Raw genomic sequence first — 17,454 nt, 5'->3', positions numbered from 1 at the left:
TAATAGAGACACTCATCACAACTTCATCACCATCACATCTCTCAGCTGTGGAATCATTAAATCCCAGAATTAATGCAAGCATTTCCTAGGCTAAATAAAATTCTGTCAAACCTGATTTCCACAGCTGGATTATGCCTTCTTAGGTTACAGCAAGACAGCCAAGATTAGCCGAAGTCTTTCAAAAAGGAAGCCCACCTAAAATAGCCTTTGCTTCCTTATCAGGTTTAATTTTACTGAGTTAAATCATTGTCACAACCCTAAAGAACTCTGCTACACATAGGACAAAATTGTGAGCTCCTTATCTCTACCTCAGAGGAACTCCAGGCAACCAGGAAGCAGCTTCACAGCCTGTATTAATCTTTGCAGTGCAGAGGCTGCTAATTTTTTGCATGCAATAGCTCAATATTTACCCAGACCTGTATGTTGGGGTGTGACCTTGCCTTTAAGCAGGAACTCACCACTGCTAAAGAAGATAAAGTGGAAGATCAGAGCTCATTTTTCCCTGTAGTGTCAGAAGTTGGCCACCTTCCAAACAGCTGGGTGGTTTTCCTGAAAACTTACTACCAGTATTCACAACTACTGCCTCAGCTGTTTAACAGAGGAAGGGGGAGAAGGTTCAGGGCAATAACTGAATTTACCTGTGACATTTTGTTTCATTGGAAACCCTTTATTTTTGCTAAGAAAATGTTCACATGCTCCCCTCAACTACTGCCAGTTTAATTACACCTTCAATAACTCAGTCAGTGGTTGCTCAGTCTTCCCAGCTGAATTATTAATTAGCAGAGTGGAAAACCCCACAACTGAGCATGTGAGGTGGAACACTCTAGGAATGCAGCTGCAGCTGCGCAGACACAACATCTGGGAGTGTGAGTCCTGGAGCTATTCTCCATCTGAGCCTAATCTCACATCTCCAAGCACACAGGATCTGCCTTCTTCCCTCCCTGCTTCCCTCTCTTTCTGTCTTTTTGTTTTTCTTCCTGAAGAACTCTTTGCATCATCTTTCTTGAACAAAGCTTTCGTGTGGCTTCCCTCAGTAAACGGAGTGGAAATACCAGGTCCCAAACACATTTCAAAGCAAGACATCAGAACAAGGAAATACTTGTTTTCGGGAGCTAGGGAAGAACATGAGCTATCTCCAACTGTAGTGGGGGTGAAGATAAGGGTTTTGCACAATAGCTAACAATTAATTGTTAGGTTTGGAAGTGACCTCTGGATATCATCTAGTCCAACCCCCTCAATCCTTGGAAGAAAGTATAGGAAGAAGGTGTTTGTGCCCATGCACATGGGGGCTGGATCTAGATAATCTTTAAGATCCCTCCCAACACAAACCATTCTATGATATAACAGATGGGTCATAGATGAGGCTATAGTTAAAAAAACTGGATAGCTTCACTGAGACAAAGGAATGTGGAAAACAAGAGGAAGAATGGATTTGTGATTATACATGAAATGGCAGAGAGAAAGTAAAAAGGCACTTTTTAATGACATAATTAACTACCCTTATGGCAGCTTGCTTTCATTGCTAAATTTGCATATATGCTTCCCACAGTGATCCACGTTTCTAGGTATTAACTTGTGACAAGGTCATCCACTTGAAAAAAATTTCGAATAAGGCAATGAAGTAATTAATTTCTCTGTTAGAGAACTTAATGTCAATAACAGTTCTTAAAATATTAAGAATTTTTCTGCTACTTAGAAGAATATATGGAATATGTGTGAATAAGTAGCAGGAAAAAACCTTACCCTTCAAGAAAAGTGATGGGCTAATTAAACCACTTCTCATACACAGATACAATATTAAAAATTAATTACAAAGCATGGCTTTCTGCTGGCTTCAAGAAAAAAACAGCAGAAATTAATCTAATGGTATAGCAACCAGATACCCTCCATGGGTATCATCCCTCCATAGCCTCCAAAACTGCAATGGTCACTACGGGATATAAAATCCATAACTGCTGTGGTGGTCCATGAGTAACAATCCACACTGTCTTTGCATTACTCTATGAAATTAATGTGCTTACAATACAATCTTGGCACTTATTATGAGATCTCTGCTTTCCCTATAGACCACCAGCACTGAGTACTCTCCAGCTGTTCAACCCCCTTTCCCCTCCATACACATTTCCATATCGCTGCTTTTCTGATAACCCCCATGGCCTCGGGACGTCCTCTATAGCTAAAACAAGATAGAAAGCCATATTAGTCTCAGCATAATGAGTGATGCATCAGACCTCTTCTTCTACATGTTGCCAGCGTCTTTCAAGCTGATCAGAAATAGAAAAAAATGGAAACACATCTCTGGGTGAGCAAATGAAGGCTCCTTCTCAGCACAGACTCTTCATCGCCGTCATTGTTATGTATTGCTGCCACTGGAGCTGTGCAGACACAAAGCTGTCTTTTGTAGGGGCTGAATGTCACTGAAGCACAATGTCCTTTTCTTCATAGGAAAATACAAACTGGAAAGAAGAAGTCCACAAGGTACAGGGAGTCCTCCATATTTATTGACTGTCTCAGGGACTTGAATGCTGAAAGTAGTTTGCACCAAGTTGTTGACCAGTTCTGGAGCTTTGTCTCAGGATTTTGCTTTGCTAGAAAATTCCTGAGGAAGAGACAGGAATTGTGCCAGTCCAGGATTTCGGGAAAAAAAAAAAAAAAAAAGGAGGAAGTCTGAGCAGAGTGCTTTATTTTTGCCCTGCAAAATTCATTTTTTGCAAAATCCAGAGGCATTGCTACAGAGCCCAGCAATAGCTGTCTGGAAATACGGAACTGTGCTTTTCCCCATGCACACTGCTTTGATCAACAGTTTACCAAAGGTGAAATTAGCCCTAAGGCCATACACAGAAAATAGGAGGAGGATACCAGGAAAATCAGGCTGTATAAAATATTAAGATCTTCTTTTAAAAAGGTGCTGAACAGCTAGCATTTTCTTAAAATTTTGAATGGGGAAAATAAGTGATTAGGTTGGGAAATCACAAGACATGCCAAAGGTATGCGTATTTTGGCAGGGCAGTAAGCAGCAGAGGCAAGTCCACCACTGCCAAATTACAATGTAAATGTCTAAATATTCAAGCATTGCAGTAAGAATTGCCTCATGGATGAAGTCTGGGAAAGCAGAGCATGAAGAGGCCATGGAAGACAATAGAAAGAAGTTCTTACAGCAGCAATAAGCCTCAAAGTTGGTGCCTTTGCTTCCTCCTGCCTCCTCAGAACCTAAGAAGGTCAGGTAGTTGTTATTATTCACCACAGCTACTCTTCTGAGATTTAAGGGAAGATGCTGAATTATGAAATTTAGATCCCTATTACTTGACAAAGGTAACTATCAATTTCACTCTTGATGTAGGGGTCTTGTAACTCGCATTTTTTCTCACAGCTTTTTCTGCTCCCTGCTCTTTTATGGAGAACTACTTGTAGTCATGATTCACAGTGAACGTGTAAGAGAAATTCTCTTGGGATACAAATATAGAATGCACAAAATCAGCCTGTCTAACAATGCTGTCTACAGCTTTAAATTCAGTGAGGAGCTTTCATCTTGCTATTTTTTTTATCTCCACAGGCTGGGAAAACTCAGAGAAACATAATTAGCCCTGGTCATCACTTTTTCATTTCAGCTCAATCTTTGAAAAGAACAGAATCTTGCTTGAAGTCTTAGATTCTCCTTTATATTTGTGAGACCCAAAAGTAACTATAAGGTCTGTCAAAGGTTATGGAGTCTTTTTATTTTCCTGCTTCAAGTGCAATGTTCCTGATACAGATAGAATTCTTGAAAATCATATTAACAAAGCCAATGTCTATGCTCTTGGGAAGATAGAGTCATTGCAATCAGGGTTATTATAACATCAATAAACTGAAAAGAATTAAATTACTTTTGATCAAAACTGACTATTCTCAATCGGTTGCCTGTTGAATTTGTGTCAGTCAAATCACCAAGATGAGGAATATACACTCTGGTGGCTTAAAAATGAAATACAACTCTTTGATCAGAAAGAAAAGGGAAGAAATTATTGCGAATTCTCTTTCTTCATATTTTTCAGTATGAAGTATCTCAAAGGAAAAAAAGATTTCTTTGAGAAATTATCTGAACCAATTCTTTGCTCATTGGTACTGCTGATTTTGCTTGTGAATGATCTCTGGATCTTATATTCTTGGGGCTTCTCTCCCTAACACTTTCATCACTTGTATGTTTGTGTTGCCTTTTTTCTTTTATTTTTCCTATTAGACAGATAAAGAAGGCACCTCTTTATAGCAGATAAAGAAGGCACCTTATTTCTGGACCAAAAGAGTCTAATCTGTGGAGAAGAAGCCTTTTACTTCTAGCATTACACTTATTTTTAGATTTATACATTAAAAATTCCTGGGGACAGATTCTGCCTTGTTGTCCAGCTGAGTCATACTTTTATAAATAACCTTACTGCAAAGAATGGCACTTCTTTTGTGTAGACACTGTTTCTGCAGATGAGAAGTGATTTGGTTGGTCCTTGGAAGCTTCCTGCAAAAATCTCACTGTTTTTCTTCCTGTTTTAAAGTGAAAGTGGAGAAAAGAATCAATAAAGGAGACGTGATTTAGTAATAAACCAGATTTCCAGTTTATCTGAAGAGCTCTGGATAAAAGCCAGGATGAGGCTGTATCCCATCAAATGCTTTCACATATGGTATCTTTGAAGCAGTTTACTTGATGACAACACAAACCAGGCCACATTAACAGTCACCACAAGGGATATTTGTCATTATTCCCTCACCTGTTTTAGCAGAGAACACAACAGGCTGATAATCTGCCAATAGCTCCAGTTCCTTCCCCTGCCACCAACTGAGGGAGCAATTTTGAGGAATTCACTTGTTCTTTTGGCACTTCAGTTTGCCACCTGTCACACAATAATCATGCCATTTTGCTTCCAACATAACTTGCTAAAACTAAAGTGACGTATGAGGGTGTGGTATTTGCCCTGCACCCCTTTCTGCAGGGCCACACACACGAGCACTTTGCAGTTACTCAGTTGCATTTCTTGCAGCAGCTCCTGTTGTACTCCTCCTATTACACACAGACAGTGGATGCCTCTTACATCTGCATACTTGCCAATGACCTCCTTGGGCTTTAACCCTTCCTCTGTTCCTTTTCCATAGTAACTCTGTGGTGATCTGCTCTGTGCTGCACAGAAATACCTGATAAATATTCATCTGGGGCAAGGGAAATTGAAATGTGTGATCATTCTCCCGAACTCCTAGGAGATTACATTCTTTGTTCACAAATGACCTTATCCAAAGGACTGTGGCAGACCTGGACCCTTGGGATCAAGTGATGTATCGTGAATGATGTCGGAAAGGGACAGGCTTAATTTTTATTTCCTTGACTTCCATTTTAAAAATAAAAAAATTTTAAAATAAAGGTTTCATTGTCTCATTAATTGACTTTATAACCAACAGCTTCATGTTTTATAGCCCGCCTCTCAATCACTTGGAATTACAATATCATTTAAAAGAAATTCTATGGATATCAATGGCTTCTTGAAGATCAAGATATCATTTATCCTGTTTAAGAGAGACAGAAATATGTAAGATATTTATAATTGGACAGACTCCTGATGTTATTCAAAACATCTTAGATGCTCTACTTGATCTGACTATGACTGAATAGGATCTGTCAAAAGTTGAATGAGTAGGAACTTCCAAACCCACTATATTTTGAACAAAATTTTCATATAGTACCGGCCTGTCAATTTTGAGCTTTAAGCTATTCAGTATAGCCCCTTGAAAACCTCTATTCTTTGTATTTAATAGTAATCCCAGATTATAAAATGAAATATATATCTTTCCAACAGCCTGTTCAAAATCCTTAGTTCCACTGAGAGAATGTCACATAATGTGCTCTGGAGCTACAGCACAATGGAAAGCAGAGCTGTAAGCCACATTGATAGACAAGCTGATGAGCTGTGTGATGGGGCTGGGAATAGAAACAGCTTTAGTATACCTTGGGAATGGATGTAAAAGCTGGAAGCCCCATAAGTAGGGACTCATTGTCCTTCCCACACCATGACACACACGGCATTTATGGAGCCTATTCCTCTTGCGCCTTGGTGAGCTGATTCCAAATTTAGGAGACATAAAGTGTAATTCTACCTTACAAGGACATGTCAGAAAAGAGTCTGTACCCTTTGAAGAAACCAAAGGAAACAGTCAGATACCTGTGTATTTGGATAAATATCCCAATTTTTCAAAATCTTAGGATTAGTTTAAAAGGTAGAGCATGCTAGAAAAGTATAAGCTAGGGCTGGATTTCTGCTGAGTGCTTTTTCAATTCTTTGCTTCTTCATTTTCAACCCACCATCTTAGAACTAGGAAATTTGCTTTATTAAAAAAAAAAAAAATTAAACTCACAGGATTCAGCAGTGGCACTCCAGAGAAATCCCTGCCATATGTTTTATGTTGACAACTCCACAAACACTTTGTTTTGGGTCTTCTGCTCCAGTTTCAGGTTTCATAGATTTATTCAGCACTTTAAATAGGAAATGTGTCTTATAAACTTTCTTCTAAGTATGTGTATTGTCCTCAACTAGTGAGGAAAATACAGAAACTGAAACTGAAATATAGGATGTTTGAAAGAAACCAACCAATTAGACTCAATTTACTACATTCATCAAAGGCAATCATAATTTTGAGCCATAAACCAAATCTGTTTGGTGCCCAGCAGTAGTTTTCCAGGTACATGCTCTGCATTAAGTGTATATATATATTTATATATACTTGCATACATCCATATGCCCATGTTTCAGTACATTGGACCAAATTCTCCCTTGAATTATGCACCATGGACTTCAACAGAATCTCCTAGGAGTACACATAACAGTATGTAAAAATTAGATTAATCTCTGCTGCATAGTATACTTTCATTTAATTGGTTTTCCTTCCATTTGGCCTCATTCTTAAGTCTTTGGCAGGTTAAGAGTGAGGTAAATTATTTGGAAACATCTCGTACTTATTGATCTTCCTTCACAGCATAAATTACTAATACAGTCGTGATGTGAAAGAAGGAATTTTGTAAATATCTTATTTAAATATTAATTCACAATTTCTAAAAACACAGGAACCTTTATCACTCCTGTGCTTCTAAAACATTTCAAACCTTTGATGGGGCACAAAATCTTCTATTCCATTCTGAGCAAATAGTATTTTTTTAAACACCACACTGGTTCCTTTTCTTTCCAGTTTCTGTCTGCTGTTTACAAATAGATCCTTATGGCTCTATGAATTCAAGACAATTATACCTTTAAATTCACTGGAATGCCATCAGATCTATTATTTTTGGGACTTTCTAGCTGCATAAATAAAATGTCAGCTATCTGAATATACAGGCATAGAAATATATAGGCATAGAAATATATAGGCATCGTTTTCTATAGGCATAGAAAACAACATGAAAAGCCATCTATAATTAAGGAGAAATGTTAGGTAAAACTGCAATTTCAATACTTCACCCAGCAAAAAGACAGAAGTGCATAGATATAAACAAAAGCCAGCGTTTTAGTTCTCCATATTGATTGAATTAGATCTGGTTGGAACAATTAATTAATACATTACAATTAATAATACATTAATTTATTTTTCATAACTATTATTGTATTTTTCTTCGTATTTATCAAATTCAGTCTTTTCACAGAAGTTCTGCTTACACAGATGAAAATTCTTTGGATCTGTTTCCTATCACACTTGAGAGCTCGGGCTGTTGTTTCGCACCTGCCCGAAACCTGCACTGCTCTGCCACCTAGTGCTTTGAAGGAGGGAATCTTACATCAAATGCCAGCACAGGATGTTCAACAGAACAGATGTTTTTGTACAGAAACATTTTATTAACATTTCCTCATTAAATGGGCGGTTAAGGAGGAACTTGGTTTATCAGCCTCTAAGGATATCGTAATTGATCACTACCAGAGTTTGCCTCTATGCCTGCAGATTGTTTAGCAACCTGCATCTTTGTATTTTAGGATATTAAATCATCTTTATGGATCTTTCTAAAATGTAAAATAATTTATTTTTACATAAAATCCTTATAGAAGAAAACATGTAATCAAATATCACATGTATTTAATAATATGAAATTTTTAGACAAAAACAATTATATATTTCAACTTCTAGCAGGGACACAAAGAATCAAAATGAAATTACTGGTGTATAATTTTTTTGTTTGTAAATGGATTCTAAAGCACAGCATTTGCAACAAACAGCTTGCCTCTCGTTAATTTTAATTTGCACTGTTTCCAAAAGTGTGTTTCTATATTAGAACTATTGTGATTTATATTTTTATAAAGTTACATTTAAACAGGGCTTATTTCAAGTAACAGACCAGACTACATGCTTTAGAGGAATTTTAATTTTTTGCAATTTTATGGAAAGTAATGGAGCTTCCATTGGCAGAGTTAACACAACAAAGCTTTGAAAGTGATCTTTGCTCTTCTTCTGAAGGAAAAGTCATTCAAACAAGACTGCTCTGACTGTCACTGAAGATAATTTCTTCTATGGAAATTTAACTGGTACAACATCAATAACATATACAAATCTTCAGTATTTATCAGTTGGTTCTAATTTTTCTTTTAGAGACCGTGAATATCAAATTATTTTCCCCTCACACTACTCAGAAACTACTATGAAACATTGTCAAGCATCTCTACTTGTCTGGATTGTGTAAATGCAGAGCCAACATAAACTGTATGGCTATGAGATGAAGCACAGAATGGTTGGGGTTGGAAAGGACCTCTGGACATCATCTAGGTCAAACCTCCTGCTAAAGCAGGTTCACCTAGAGCAGTTTACGCATTGGTAAGATCCCTGCAGTTGTCTCTTCTCGAGGCTGAGCAGGCCCAACTCCCTCAGCCTGTCCTCCAGTCCCTTAATGCTCTTTGTTGAACAAGATTGGACCTGCTGCTGACCCCTGGGGAACGCTGCTAAGTACAGGCCTCCAGCTGGACTCTGTGGTGATGATCACAATGCTCTGGGATCTGCCATTCAGCCAGTTCTGACCTATGGGAATATTGTAGAAGACTGTCAAAAGCCTTGAAGTCAAGGTAGACATTATCCACTGCCCTTCCCTCATTTCCCCAGCCAGTCACTTCATCATACAAGGATGGTTGGCCAATCATGATTTCCCCTTGGAGGATCCATGTTGACTACTTGTCATAACCTTCTTTTTTGTCTGCACACTTGGAGATGACAACCAGGCTGTTCCATCACCTTTCCAGGGAATGAAGTTAACTGGCTTGTAGTTCCCTGGATCCTGTCCTCCTTCTTGTTCTTTTTGAAGTTTGAGTTCTCATGTACCTCACCATGATTTTACAAATAACCCTCAGCATTTGAGGGTGCATCCCATCAAGGCCCATGGATTTGTGGCTGTTAAGTTTGCCTTGACACCCAAAAATGCTAATCTGATACTCCTCAACACAAAATCTTTTCTCTAGATTTTTTTTGCTTGGCTACAGAGTAGAGAGATTCCAGAGGGCTGCCTTAGCAATAAAGACTGAAGCAAAAAGAGACCTTCCATAACTCCACCTTCTCTGGATCCTTTGTCACCACCAGCAGTGACCCCGCATTTTCCCAAATCTTCCTGTTGCTATTGATGTACTGGAGGGAGCCCCTGTTGTTGTCCTTGATATCCCTTGCCAGATTTAATTCCAAACAGACCTTAGCCTTCCAGATCTCATTCCTGTATACTCTGAAAACATTCCTATATCCCTCCCAAGTGCCCAAGAACACTGTCCTTTTTTTCACAAGCTTCCATAAACTTCCTACTTCTCTTTATGTTTTGCCAGAAGCTCCTTGCTCATCTACGCAGGTGTCTTGCCCCCTTGCTTGATTTCTTACCTGTAAGGATTCACTGATCTTGATCTTGGAGCAAGCGATACTTATTCAGCTTTTTTTCCTACGGAACTGTCAAATATTATTACCTAAAAAGCAACTGAGTGCAATTGGCAAGGTATAATTGGTCCTATATGTGGACAAATCAAAGGACTCTTGCCTCCCTCTAAAATACACTGCCCTGTGAGAAAGGCATGTATGTATCTGCCTTACTGCTTGGCAAATCTCACCTCCAATGTGAGGTGAGATCCCCAATGTGGGTCTTATCCCATGCAGTTCTGCCAAAAGTTAGCTTTCCACTTCACATCCTGCCGGTCACCTTTTATTGGCTTCACTTCTGAACAAGCAAAAATAGACACAACTGGACTAAATCCTTTTTGGACAAAACAAAAGGACTTAGGTTGTTTCCTTGAATAATGTCAACTGAAAGGCATAAATTTGCACTTATCAGCTTTCATTATGCCCTTAATTTATGGAGGAAATGTAGTATCTCCACTAACGTCTGTTATTACCAGTTATGCTTCAAAGCATGGGATCCAGAGCAAGGAAAGCAAAAGTGAAACATTCCAGCATACACCAGCCCACTCCTTAAGCAGGCATAAGGAGCTTAGTCAACTACAAATGAAGGCTATTGTGGAAAGTGTGGTCCTGTGTCCTCCACTTTCATATTCCTGCAGTCTGCCACTTTTCTGACCCTGACCGAAGATCCCTATGGGGAGATCCCCACCAAAAAAAACCATTATGTAGAAAGCCAGGGAACAGTTCTCAATCAGTACAGTTCCCTGAACCAGGAAGCGAAGGAGCACATATACTCAAGTGCCAAGGGAATAGAGGGACAACCCAGACACAGATAGTGCTCTTACTGCTCTGCTCAAGGAAGTAGTCCCTTTGGTGGCAGAGACAAACCATGAAAGGAATGGGAGAGCCCACATTATCAACAAGTGGCTCAAGGGTTGGTGTCATCAGCAAAATTTTGGGTTCTTTGATCATGGGTCAACTTTTACGGTACCTGGCCTGCTGGAACGGGATGGGCTCCATCTCTCTGTTAGGAGCAGAAGGATTTTAGCTCATGACCTGGTGGGACTCATTGAGAGGACTTTACACTAGGTTTGAAGGGGAAGAGGATGCAGCTGGGCTCTCTGGAAGCAGGTGCAAGGGTGGTAAGCCTGAGTTAGGGGTGAAATAAGAAGCCCAGCCATAGTGTATGTACACTAATGCACACAGTATGGGTAACAAACAAGAGGAGCTGGAGGCTGTGGTGCAGCAGCAAAGCTATGATGTAGTCACTATCATGGAAACGTGGTGGGACAACTCACATAGTTGGAGCGCTACATTGGATGGCTACAAGCTCTTCAGAAGAGACAGGAAAGGGAGAAGAGGTGGAGGGGTGGCCCTTTATATTAGGGAGGCTTTTGATCCCATGGGCATTGAAACTAATGACAATGAAGTGGAATGCCTATGGGTAAGAATTAAGGGGAAGGCCAACAAGGCTGATATCCTACTGGGAGTCTGTTATCGTCCACCCAACCAGGAAGAAGAGGTGGACAACTTATTCTATAAACAACAGGAGAATGTTTCGGGATCACCAGTCCTTGTTCCTAGAGGTGACCTCAACTTACCAGACATCTGCTGGGAACATAATACAGCAGAAAAGAGGCAGTCCAGTAAGTTCCTAGAGGGTTTGGAGGACAACTTTTTGTCACAGCTGGTGGGTGAGCCCACCAGGGGAGGTACTATGTTAGACCTGTTGTTTACAAATAGAGATGGGCTGGTGGGAGATGTAGTGCTTGGGGCAGAGTGATCATGGAAATATAAAATTCTCTATATTTGGTGAAATAAGGAGGAACATCAATAAGAATTTTACACTTTCAGAGGGCAGACTTTGGCCTATTTAGGAGACTTAATCAGAGAGTTCCTTGGGAAGCAGCCCTTAAAAACAAAGGAGTCCAGGAAAGGGGGGTGTGCATCAAAACAGAGATCTTGAGGGCACAGGAACAGACTGTCTGTGTATGCTGAAAGATGAGTTGACAAGGCAAATGTCCAGCCTGGATGGGCAATGAGGTTTTTGAAGAAACTTAGGAATAAAAGGAGGATGTAGCATCTTTGTAAGGAGGGTCCAATCTCTCAGGAAGTATTTAAGGGGGTTGATAGAGCATGTAGGAAAAAAATTAGAGAGGCCAAAGCTCAGTTTGAACGTAATTTGACAACTTTTGTAAAGGATAATAAAAATGTTTTTACAAATATATTAACAGCAAAAGGAAGTGCAAAACCAACCTTTGGTCGCTACTGGATGTGGGGGGAACTTAGTAACTGCAGATAAGGAAAAGGCAGAAGTGCTTAATGCCTTCTTTGCCTCAGTTTGTTGCAATAAGGTAGAAAAATTGTAAAAGAAAGGCCTCATAAAATCAGGCCTGCTCGGTTAAATGGATGGCTGGCCTTGTCAAGCTAACACTTCGCAAGTTCCCATGTGATAGCAATCCTGGTGTGAGCAGTTTGTTAACCTAATAATCTATTCCTGGGTGAAAAAAACTAACACCTGCATAAACATTAAATCTATCCCATGAGAACCAGTGAAGGAAATATGAAAACAATTGAAGAGTAGATAAATTTGATGAACAAGAAAAATACCTTTTACTAACCTATAAAGTAATTAGCAAGAAAGCTACTAACCTAGTGGAGTCACACATGAGGTCTGTAAAACTGTATAAAAACGAGTTACGTGAATAAAGAATGGGCTTTTTCCACCGTGAAGAAAATGGAGTCTCGTGTGATTTATTCTGGTATCAGTCTTTAGAGGGAAGACAGATTGTCCTCATGACAGCTGTCCTCCTGGGTTGGCAGATGGTGTCAGGGACCAGAATGGTCCCCCTGTTATCCAGGAGGAGGCAGTCAGAGAACTGCTGAGCCGCTTGGATAGTCATAAATCTCTGGGACCAGATGGGATCCATCCCAGGGGGATTAGGGAGCTGGCAGATGAGCTTGCAAAACCTCTTTCCATCATTTACCAAGTCCTGGCTCACTGGTGAGGTTCCAGATGACTGGAAGCTGGCCAATGTGATGCCCAGTCACAAAAAGGGTGGGAAGGAGGATCCTGTTAGTTATAGGCCAGTTAGCCTGACCTTAGTACCCGGTAAGGTAACAGCAGTTTATTTTGAGTGCCATCATGCAGTACTTATAGGATGGCCAGGGTATCAGACCCAGCCAGCATGGGTTTAGGAGGGGTAGGTCATGTTTGACCAACCTGGTCTCCTTTTATCACCAAGTGACCTCCCTGGTGGATACAGGAAAGGATGTTGGTGTTGTCTATTTGGACTTCAGCAAGGCCTTTGACACTGTCTCCCACAGCATACTGCTGGAAAAGCTGGCAGCCCATGGCTTGGACAGGAGCACTCTTTGCTGGATTAAGAACTGGCTGGATGGCCAGGCCCAGAGAGTGGTGGTGAACGGTGCTGCATCCAGCTGGTGGCCAGTCACCAGTGGTGTCCCTCAGGGGTCTGTGCTGGGGCCAGTTCTGTTCAATATTTTTATTGATGACATGGATGAGGGTATTGAGTCCTTCATTAGTAAATTTGCAGATGACACTAAACTGGGAGCGTGTGTCAATCTGTTGGATGGAAGGAAGGCACTGCATAGAAACCTGGAATGGTTGGATGGATGGGCAGAGTCTAACAGGATGAAGTTTAATTAAAGTCCAAGTGCCAAGTCCTGCATTTTGGCCCCTGCAAATAACCCCCTGCAGCATTATAGGCTGGGGACAGTGTGGCTGGACAGTGCTCAGGTGGAAAGGGACCTGGGGGTGCTGGTTGACAGCTGCCTGAACATGAGCCAGCAGTGTGCCTTAGTGGCCAAGGCCAGCGGCATCCTGGCCTGCATCAGGAATGGTGTGGCCAGCAGGATCAGGGAGGTCATTCTCCCCCTGTACTCAGCACTGGTGAGGCCACACCTTGAGTGCTGTGTCCAGTTCTGGGCCCCTCAGTTTAGGAAGGACGTTGAGATGCTTGAGCGTATCCAGAGGAGGGCAACAAGGTTGGTGAGGGGCTTGGAACACAAACCTTATGAGGAACGGGTGAGGCACCTGGGGTTGTTTAGCCTGGAGAAAAGGAGATTCAGGGGTGATCTTATCACTCTCTACAGCTTTGTGAAAGGTGGGGTGGGGGTTGATCTCTTTCTCCAGGCAGCAACTGACAGAACAAGAGGACACAGTCCTAAGCTTCGCCAAGGGAAATATCCATCAGATATTAGGAAGTTTTTTACTGAAAGAGTGATAAAGTACTGGAATGGTCTTCCCGGGGAGGTGGTGGAGTCACCATCCCTGGATGTGTTTAAAAGAAGATTTGATGTGGCACTTGGTGCCATGGGTTAGTTGAGGTGGTGTTAGGGCATGGGTTGGATTCGATGATCTTGAAGGTCTCTTCCAACCTAGTCATTCTGTGATTCTGTGACAGGCTTGGAGCGGGTTTGTATTTTTTGGCAGCCAAATAGCTACTAGGGTGGCTGAGCCACAATACCATAGAGTACTGTGTACACTGAAAACCCCAACAAAAACTGAAAACAGGCTTAAACCCCTAATGCAGTGGTGCTGCTGTGTGGCTAAAACCAAAGTGAGAATCTAGGTAGGTGCTGCAGCTGCATCTCTGAAGGGAACCAGTGGAGAATGGAGGCAGAGCTGCCCCCTCTCTGCCCAGGACTCCAGCCAAAGGCACCACGGCTGTTTGTACTTTTCCAAGCACACACTGAGCAGACTACTGAACAGCTGCAAAGAGATGGCTTTGACCCCTACCACATTTACAGTTTTCCAGTCATTACATTTCAATTTGGTTTTCTACTCAAGTGGATGCTGAAGAAGGAAGTAACAGACTTTTCACATCCCTTTTAAGATAGAATTATCTTGTTTACTGACAACAGCAAGGAATACTGAACCTTCATCCAGTGGAGAAAAAAATGCAAATACTATGTGGCAACCACTATTCTGCTCAAATCTAGGACTACCACCAATTATCTCAAACAGCAGCATTGTAGAGAGATCCACACAAAGAAAATAACCAAATAACTGCATCTTTCCTTGCAAAATATCCTTTGTTTCTAATCAATGTCACTTTTAAACATTTTTCCACTCCAAAAGAACAGTAGCCAAGACCAGAAAGCAAATTTCCCTGGGACACTTAACAAATTTTATTGTACAGCCGTGAATTTAAAAGATGTTATTTACAAAACCAGCATAGAACATTAGCATACAAATTGTTCAGGGTACAGTACGCAGATATCCAAATCCAAGGCAGATCCTGATTTCTCTCTGTTGACTGCTGTGATATATCACTGAGAAGCATTTCCCACTGCATGCTGGAGAAACAACGCCTGACTGTAAAATCACATGGCACAACACAAAATGCAAGCAGGCTTCCCAAAAGTTCAGAGGAGTTCTGTTCACATTGAGTGAACAAGAAAAACATTCTTGAAAATCATGAATTCTCTTGCTGCAGCAACTGCTTTTGCTACCATTAATTCTACAGCATCAATTTTGAACAAACCAAGATGGACGCTTCCTGGCTCTTTCAATGATCCGCTTGCCTTCATCTTTTTCTGTGGGTTTTTCTCCTTCATAAAGGACAACAGTCTCTACAGTTGGAGCATTAAATGGTCGTCCTTCTTTCTTGTATATTTCCATCCGTATCAGTCGAGTTTCTTCTTTCACCTTTGCATAACAATAGCCACAAAGGACATGTTTCTGCTTCAAGTTTCCACATTCAGGACAAACATCTATGTTCCTCTAAAATGACAATGGAAAACAGGAAATTTAAACAGCAGCAAAAAAAAAAAAAAAGAAACAGGGAACTACTACAAATAAAAATGTTAGAGAAATTCACCTACCATTTCAAAATGTATTCCTCTATGTAACTTTTCTGTAATGTGTTGCTATGTCAAATGCTTACTACTAAGAACAGCCTCTAAATTCAGTATCTAAGTCATTATGCCTAATTATGTTTAGAAGACTAAAGAGCTATGGACTCAATTAGATGCACAGAAAATGTAGGCCTTTTCCATCTACATTATCTGTTCAGCCAAAATTCACATTTTGTTGGCTTGCACCTCGAATGTCACTGTTTATTTAACTTCAGACTACTGTCACACATGATGAATTAGAAAAGATTTACAAAGGATTTTAAAGATTACAGTATCTTTTAAGCGTATTGATTTATAAACAAACTCCAGAGAGCTGTTACAGTCAGCACTTCCCTCTGCAATGATTCTCCAAAACAAGGGCTTTGCTGCTTACCTTTATTTCTATGAGCTTGCTGGGATTCCTCCGCCTGCAGCGGTTCACCTCGATCGTGCGCCTATGCTTGGGCGCCGCCATCCACATCACGCTCTCTGGCAGGCTCGGCGCCTCGGCGCTGCTTTCACCAGCGTCATTGATCCCTTGTGGAACAAGGGCCAGACCTTGCATAGCTAGTGCTGGTCCTACGGGAGAAAGGAAAGGAGGGGGGTGATTGTCCCACTCCACTCTGTACTGGTGCAGCCTCTCCTTGAATACTGTGTGCAGTTTTGGGCACCACAACATAAGAAGGATATAAAGGTCTTATAGAGCATTCAAAGGAGGGCCACGAGGATGGTGAAGGGCCTGGAGGGGAAGCCATACAGGAAGCAGCTGAGGTTATTTCATCTGTTCAGCCTGGAGGAGATTGAGAGGAGACCTCATCGAAGTCTACAACTTCCTCACGAGGGGAAGGAGAGGGGCAGGCACTGATCTCTTCTCTGTGGTGACAGGACTCAAGAGCGTGGCACGAAGCTGAGTTAAGGGAGGTTTAGGTCAGACATTAGGGAAAAGTTCTTCCCCCAGAGGGTGTTTAGGCACTGGAACAGGCTCCCCAGGGAAGTGGTCACACCACCAAGCCTGACAGAATTCAGGAAGTGTTTGCACAACGCTCTCAGGCACACGGTGTGACTATTGAGGCTGTCCTGTGCAGGGCTTAGTTGGACTTGATGATCCTCGTGTGTCCATTCCAGCTCAGCATAATCTGTGATTCTGTGAGAAATTAATTCCTTACAGCCAAGCCCCGTTTACGTGCGGTCGAGGAAACACGACACCGATGCTGCCGTCACCCCCGAAGCGAGGCCAGAGCGGCGCCCCCGCCCCGCTCCCTCACTGACCCCAGCGCCCTCCCTTCCCTCCGCCCTTCAGGGGTAAAAACGAGTCCCTGAGCCCCGACGTCGCCCTCTCTCAGAATCACAGAAACAATGGCGTTGGAAGGGACCTCAGATCATCTATCGCAAACCCTTCACAAGAGAGGTGACACAGGAACGCGTGCAGTTCCTCCAGCTGGGAAGAGAAGGGGCCGGAACCTACCCCAGGGCGGGCTTTGGCCCCCGAAGACACCCGGCCAGAGGCCGCGCTCCAACCGCCCCCAGCAGCGCTGGAACAGAGCGCGAAGCCGCGGCAGCGGAGAGCGGACCAGGACCAGCACCGCCATGACCCACACAGCCCCGCCGAGCCCTCGGGGGAGGCGATCCTGTTCCTGAGCCTTCTGGGAAACCGAGTGCCCTCAGCCAGTCACGACATTGCAGGGAGACCGGACCAGGACTCCAAGTCCCAGCACTGCTCTCGCTACCAGGAGGGCG

At 41.9% G+C, this 17,454-nt stretch overlaps 1 protein-coding gene and 1 long non-coding RNA gene across 2 annotated transcripts; one reads left to right on the top strand and one right to left on the bottom strand.

Annotated features, from left to right (window-relative positions):
* Positions 1-10,289: 10,289 nt before the first annotated feature.
* On the top strand, positions 10,290-10,575 carry LOC137481762 (uncharacterized). The gene is made up of 2 exons (XR_011003683.1): positions 10,290-10,351; positions 10,408-10,575. It is a non-coding gene; the product is annotated as an uncharacterized lncRNA (long non-coding RNA).
* Positions 10,576-14,985: 4,410 nt separating this feature from the next.
* MRPL32 (mitochondrial ribosomal protein L32) lies at positions 14,986-17,344 on the bottom strand. The gene is made up of 3 exons (XM_068202189.1): positions 17,183-17,344; positions 16,112-16,296; positions 14,986-15,604 (listed from the first exon to the last, which is right to left on the bottom strand). The coding sequence occupies exons 1-3, from the start codon at positions 17,304-17,306 to the stop codon at positions 15,350-15,352; spliced, it is 564 nt and encodes a 187-aa protein (XP_068058290.1). The 5' UTR covers positions 17,307-17,344; the 3' UTR covers positions 14,986-15,349.
* Between the last annotated feature and the right edge of the window lie 110 nt (positions 17,345-17,454).

The sequence above is a fragment of the Anomalospiza imberbis genome, chromosome 1, assembly GCF_031753505.1.
Source record: "Anomalospiza imberbis isolate Cuckoo-Finch-1a 21T00152 chromosome 1, ASM3175350v1, whole genome shotgun sequence".
Classification (NCBI taxonomy): Eukaryota; Metazoa; Chordata; class Aves; order Passeriformes; family Viduidae; genus Anomalospiza; species Anomalospiza imberbis.
Note: the sequence above shows the minus strand (reverse complement) of the source record. Positions and strands in the feature narration are given on the sequence as shown.

Bases quoted from the DNA above. Each gene is read 5' to 3' on its own strand.
- MRPL32 (XM_068202189.1), bottom strand. From the start codon at position 17,306: ATGGCGGTGCTGGTCCTGGTCCGCTCTCCGCTGCCGCGGCTTCGCGCT. The intron at 16,297-17,182 runs GTAGGTTCCGGC...TTTCTCCCGTAG, and splicing joins GGGCCAAAGCCCGCCCTGGG to GACCAGCACTAGCTATGCAA. The intron at 15,605-16,111 runs GTAAGCAGCAAA...TTGTCATTTTAG, and splicing joins GCAAGCTCATAGAAATAAAG to AGGAACATAGATGTTTGTCC.